General features: G+C 41.1%; 1 protein-coding gene across 1 annotated transcript in view; it reads right to left on the bottom strand.

Annotated features, from left to right (window-relative positions):
• LOC131882756 (uncharacterized) overlaps positions 1 to 6,139 on the bottom strand; it is a 20,871-nt gene that overhangs the window by 3,548 nt on the left and 11,184 nt on the right. The window contains exon 5 of the mRNA XM_059230007.1: positions 4,026 to 4,323. Coding sequence (XP_059085990.1) covers positions 4,026 to 4,323 — 298 coding nt within the window. The remainder of the gene's footprint in view (positions 1 to 4,025; positions 4,324 to 6,139) is intronic.

A 6,139-nucleotide genomic window follows, 5' to 3' on the forward strand; every position in this document is an offset into this window, starting at 1 on the left:
CAAAACACTTCAATAAACAATAAAACTAGAGCTCTAAAGAAAGAAGTGTTTACTCCCCCCCACTCACAAGTAATAATGATTTTTTTTTTGGTTGATTATTATGTTAAACTAGTAACTAGTGTAACAAGACAATAAATTTGTTTTAGGTTGCTTAGGCTCAATTTTCAAAGCTTGTTTCTAAAATCAATTTCCGAAATGTCTCTACGTCCAAATCAAACCTCAATGCACTTACTTACTAAGCGGGCTGGTCGAAATGGAATTAATTCTTAAGTGTCATTGCTCTTCCTAGAGCTCCAAGCAAAATCATTAACTCATTGTCAAACCTCTGACTATGGCTTGGACGTAATTTAGGTCAAATCAAATGGCGAAAAATCGATATATTGATTGGATGATTATGCGATTGAAGTTAAGCACCCGCTTTTGGCTGACCTATTATGGTACGAGTAGAAATAGATTTGGGTCCTCATGGGATTAACAACAATTTCCAACCACCATCTAATCCAGAGGGAGTCTTTTGTATCCACACTAGAAACAACACGATAGAGACATTTGTACATTTTGCCTTGGTGTCTTGGTTGCATGCCTTAGGAAGTCACTTGAGTTTTAAAAAACACCCCTTTGACAACCCAACATGTACATACTCGTATGTATGAAGAGAGAGGCCAATAATGACCGTCCCTGGTTGTTCAAAATATCTAAAGTTTAACCTTCAATCCCGAGAATCAATAAAGGTCAGTGGTGTCTTTGACTTTGTCCAGCTGACTGTCAAGACATTTCACGTAGAAATGTCCTTAAACAACGACTCAAAATAGAGCTATTAATGATCCTGTCAGCGTAGCCGAAATGATTGAAATGCGGTTGCATTTTTCTCATTCCCAATCGAATTTAGATCTAAGTATGAGAGTTTCTTGGAATGACCATCAAACGTTTCAAGGAAATGGCGTTTGCCATGATTTCATGCTTGATATTGAGCCCGAACCAACGGAATTGAAACATTTCTGTCCATGACTTTTTTCGCGGAAACAAAGTTCGCCAACCGCGTTGCTCTGCATTTTTTGCTTCTCAATAATCATTATCAACGCTGCGGATTTACCCTAGTAGAATCTAAATTTATTGGAAAGATGACTTGTTCAATCTCGAACATCAAGTCCATCCAGTCCAGATGTCCTTTATTGATCTTACCATTTCATCCCTCATCTGTAGCCAAGGATATTTTGATCGATTTTTCCTCTCTTTTCTACGTGCATCAATTCCTTTACCAATTTCAGAACGGAGATGCCACATGCCTAAACGTTCAATTTTAAGTATTGGCCATGTGATAAATCGATGACAAATTCTTGGGCAGTGCATAAATCGTACTGGTTTGTCTTCATGAGGCTCCTTGGTCAGAATTATTGGTTTGAGGATGACATTTCGGGATGAAACTTGTTTAAAAGGAAGTTGCTTATACCTTGTAGCATCGTGTCATGTTGTGCTCTGAGGCAATTGTGAAGGTTAAGGAGATTTTTGGCGGATGCCTAATGCGTATAAAAGGAAGTTATTCATCGATCAATGACCACTTCATCAAAAAGAGCTTAATCAAGTGCGTATGTGTGTGTGTGTGATCTAAAAAGAACCTTACCAGTTATTCAGCTATTCACATAAAAGGAAATGAAAGTTCAAATTTTGTCGGAACAGTTCCAATCATTTGTCATGCAACCTCATCAGACTTGTCAAAACCAAAAATGGCTGTGAAACACATATCTTACTAAAGGAACGGAAATGCTAACTGATAGCTGACTCCTACGTTTGTACTCATGTATGAGCAAAAAGTCGAGTTTGACAAGACCCCTCAGCATGAGGACAAATCTATCCTTGTCCCGTGCATGTGGTCAACTATGTTCAAGTTGAATAGCGTCGATGAAATCAGGGCTGAGGGGGTCTTTGACATTTCCATTGGCCCCAAATGTGTTATTGTTGTTGATGCTATGGAATGTTGACCATGATTAGTTCACACACACTCACACGCATTGGATACCACAATGTTCGCCAGTGACGCGGCATATTCTAAAGAGCAAGGTAAAATTGCCAGGAATTGAGGCTCCGAATAAAAACAGTTTATCAGGGGGGGGAGAAGCAAAGATCGGGCTCGGTCGGTCCATTGTTCTGTTATTTATCAAGTACCACAAGTGGCAAGCATCATCCCTCTGACCTAGGTAGTTATGAGCTCTGGACCCCTGAAATTGGATATTTCGTCGTTTGTTTGGGCGTTGAGGGGGAAAAAGAGAGTCGTAAAATTGAAATATAAAAGCAGTGTGAAGTGGAATTGAGCCATGTGGTATTCACGTGATGCTGGCTTGGCGCGATAGATCAAGGTCTACTGATAAAAGGGTATGTAGTCTCGTACCCATCACCTCTTTATTATTACAGCATCCGTGTCAATGATACGCATTATAGAACACACAACTACCTACTAGGTTCTCTTCCGTTTGAACACGCACTCCCGTAACAAAAAAAAAAACCCGACCAACAAATTTGCAACGAGGCCATTTGTCAAGAACCATGAAATGGGGTTTTACACGGACAATGTCATATTTGATGGGTATTATGTTTTAGGGTTCTCATTTGCCACCACGATCTGCGTTATATTAAATTCCAGGCACTATTGATCATTTTCATGTTTTATTTGATGATTTTGGCTCTTTTAATCCTGACATCATAAGGCGTTTATCGTCACTTTTCTTATCAACGCAGACCTTTACAAGTGAGGTGCAGCACATGGCAGAATTTTGGATCAGTTTTGGTCGGGGCGTTTGCCAATTGGCCTCAAAAGAGTTTTATGACGTCAGTCTATTCGTTGAGGAAAATGAAATTCACGTTGGCAAAAAGTAGGTGCTGCTGAAAATGTCAAAGCAGGCCCAAGTGTGTAACGAACCCGAAGCTCTTTTTAAGCGATTCCATTTCCCAGCTAAGGACCTGGAATCACGAGATCCTCTTTAACATGTTTGAGGAACCTGATTTTTTTTGTTGAGTGTTGTCGTGTACTAATATGTTTGCGGAGAACGAAGCCAATCCATGTAGGTACGTATATTCTATGTATGTATGTAGCATACAGTATGTACCAAGCCATTATTACTCCACCTTCGTCTTACTCTTATTCCTCTGCTTCTCAGGCCCCAAAAAACTCACTTAACACATTCTCTAATGACGATGGGGCTCTAATTACGAACGGGTATGAAAAGGAGGCAGACAAGCGGGACCTAAAAGGCTCTTTTCGTGATTGCCCTGATTGTTCGCGCAAAGATACACACAAACATAGGTCCTGAGAATACAACCGAGAATAAATGAGGAATGATTACAAAATAAAACGTACGAAACCAGATCTACTCGAAACTAAGATGCAGGTGGGCAAAGGTTCTAAGACACATGTTTTGAGACTGAATTCGCATTCACCAATTACAAGTTATGTCATCATCGCAGCACTCCATAATGAGTTTTAGTCCAGCATTCAAAACAAATCTGGCCATTTTCCGAGCTCCAGCCGAATTATCGGTGGAATCAAGTGTGAGGTCCATCATGTTAATCGCCCAAAGATAACTGTGCTCGCTTTTGGATATTTTGGACATTGAGCGTAAGCAAAACATCTTCTCCCCGGCTCACAAACGAGCTTTAAATGCTTTTCATGACGAATCCCAAAACGGCCTATTTTGATGGCGTTTTTCGCCCTCTTCTGAACCCCTCTCCAAAACCATCCATCGCGGTTCCGCATTCGTGACCAACTCATTTGTGCATAAAAAAATTGCCCCCCCCCCTCAAAAAGCATGAGCAATTTACTTTTCGACGACCCAACGAGACCTAGCCGCATTTTGGGGGCTGTGCAACCAACCTCTCCAAGAAACAACAGAATAAACGCCTGGGGTGATCGCTAAATTACCCTTTTTTCATGCCTCTCCTATCCATATTTGACAAGTGTGGTAAATCATAGGAATGTCATGGTCAATTTGAAACATGAAACTCTGAACAAAAGCCGTTTTCGACCGACTCACCTGGACCATTTCGCCGCGTTTGAGCTCCCGCTGGATTTCCCAGATCTCCATGGAGGCGTTCATGGCTTTGGGCACGAGTGCTCGCCGCTTTTGAGACACCCGGTTGGAGCTACTCTTGGTGGATTTCATGTAGCCGCCGTTGCGATCCGCAGTGTGGGAGGATGGGGGAGCCGCACTGGGTTTGATGGGTTTCACGGGCTTCCGATGGGTTGACGGCGTGACAGATGAGATGCTGCTTCGACGAGAATTGTGGGTGGGATCGATGTCCATCAAAGGGCTTCGAACTCGTCCATCAACACTGGAATATGAAATCACAAGTGGGCATAGTTCATGAAATTGTTGATTCGAAGCCTCATGGCTTGTTTGGTAGAACCAAAGTAGTTTTTCCTATAAAGTCGAACCTATATGATTTCCTACAAGCCTTTCAATTTCATTTCATATTTCTTCCAACTCACGGTAATGTGTTGCAGCTTGGCCTTGGTAACATTATTGACTATCTATGTCTTCCTTAACTTGCCCAGATCCTGGTGAAAACAAACTTTTGCTTACCCAGAACCTGAGGAATTAAATGCTCATAGAACTGTTGATATATCAAGATGTTAACTCAAACATTAGATGTCGACATTATCCAACCATGATCAAAGTGTTTCTGAAAGAAATCTATCTATCTAAGTACCAATAATTGCCAGTTTTTATTCTTGTGAATCTGAAACACACATTTATAGTGGCCCTTATTTCCAACATCAGGTAGGCCTAAATGAAATGAGGAGGAAGCACTGTAGATTGTTAATTAACTACTCTTGACATGTCTTGAACTCATTTTTTTCCAAACATTATGTTATGTCACTAAGTGCACCCACATACAGTATTGATACAATTAGCCAAAAGCAACTCAAACGCATCACTATTCAGTAAAGTGGAATCGACCCAATCGGCCCTATATTTGGTAGATGCTAACTGACCAAGCGCCCTCTGAAGTGCGGAACGTTAACCATATTTCTTGTAGCTTAGGAAGGAGCACTGTGCGTAACTCATTAAACTTGTGACTTGGACACAAAATTCACTTAGAGTGTAATCAAGTTTTAAAATCCCTCCATTCTAATTTTCTTCACCAGTTTGATTTGCCTAGGGCGAATTCTTATTGAAAAAGTCATTGAAATGAGACAAAATCGCTATTCATGATTTACGTATTAGAACATCCATTATGGTCTGAGCAGTAAACAGAACAAAATTAATCATGTGTTCGTCCAAGAGGAAATTATCGCTTAAGGATAATACCAACAATGCCCACCTTTGGACACGATCCAATCCTGACGAAATAAGGCCCAACATAAAACGATTGATATCAAGACATTGAGAGGCGAATCATGGCGAGAAAGTAGATAGTCGTGTCTAATATATGATTAGCCTGGAGGTCCCGCCCGAAAAATGCCCCTTTCCTGAGTTGCCAAAAACGAGTTTTTGCGCCTCGTGGATTTCCACCCATTCGTGATGGTGCAAATTCGGCGGTAGGTCGTGAGAAGAGGAGGAAGAAAGGCCCCCCCCCTTCAAAATGTTTGAATTTAAATTCCCACCTCCAGTTTGGCATGAGCCGTCATTAGCTACTGAAGAATACGTGCTGCTTTGCGGACTCTGAGAAGATCGAATGAAGACATTTTCTAATTGGAGACCTCCATCACGCCAAACCATTGGACTCCTGATGGGTGATTCATCTGAGTAAAATGTGTTTCTTCTTCATGGCCGACAAGGATTAACCACGCCCTTGTACTTAGCTTGACGAATGGGCGACAACTCAATTGTAGAGTTGTTGTCTGTCTGGCCAAGAATGTCATCGTGTTCTCTACGACTTTGATGTGGATTTGTGGTCGTCGGAAATGTGGATTGCTTGAGTAGAAAAATGGGTGCTTGTTTAAGATTTCAAGATGGGGAGATTGATCGTTTGAGTGATAAATAATCTGAGGGATGGGTCTCGTTAGTTTATGAACGAATGCGCTTATTTCATAGCGACACTTTTTTATTCTCTTCTCTCCAGCTTTGATCTTGCTTTTTTCGGATTTGTGCCATCCAAAAAGTGTCCGTTTGAAAAAATTGACGAAACACTTTTAAATTATTTT

This window comes from Tigriopus californicus, chromosome 6, assembly GCF_007210705.1.
Source record: "Tigriopus californicus strain San Diego chromosome 6, Tcal_SD_v2.1, whole genome shotgun sequence".
Lineage (NCBI taxonomy): Eukaryota > Metazoa > Arthropoda > Copepoda > Harpacticoida > Harpacticidae > Tigriopus > Tigriopus californicus.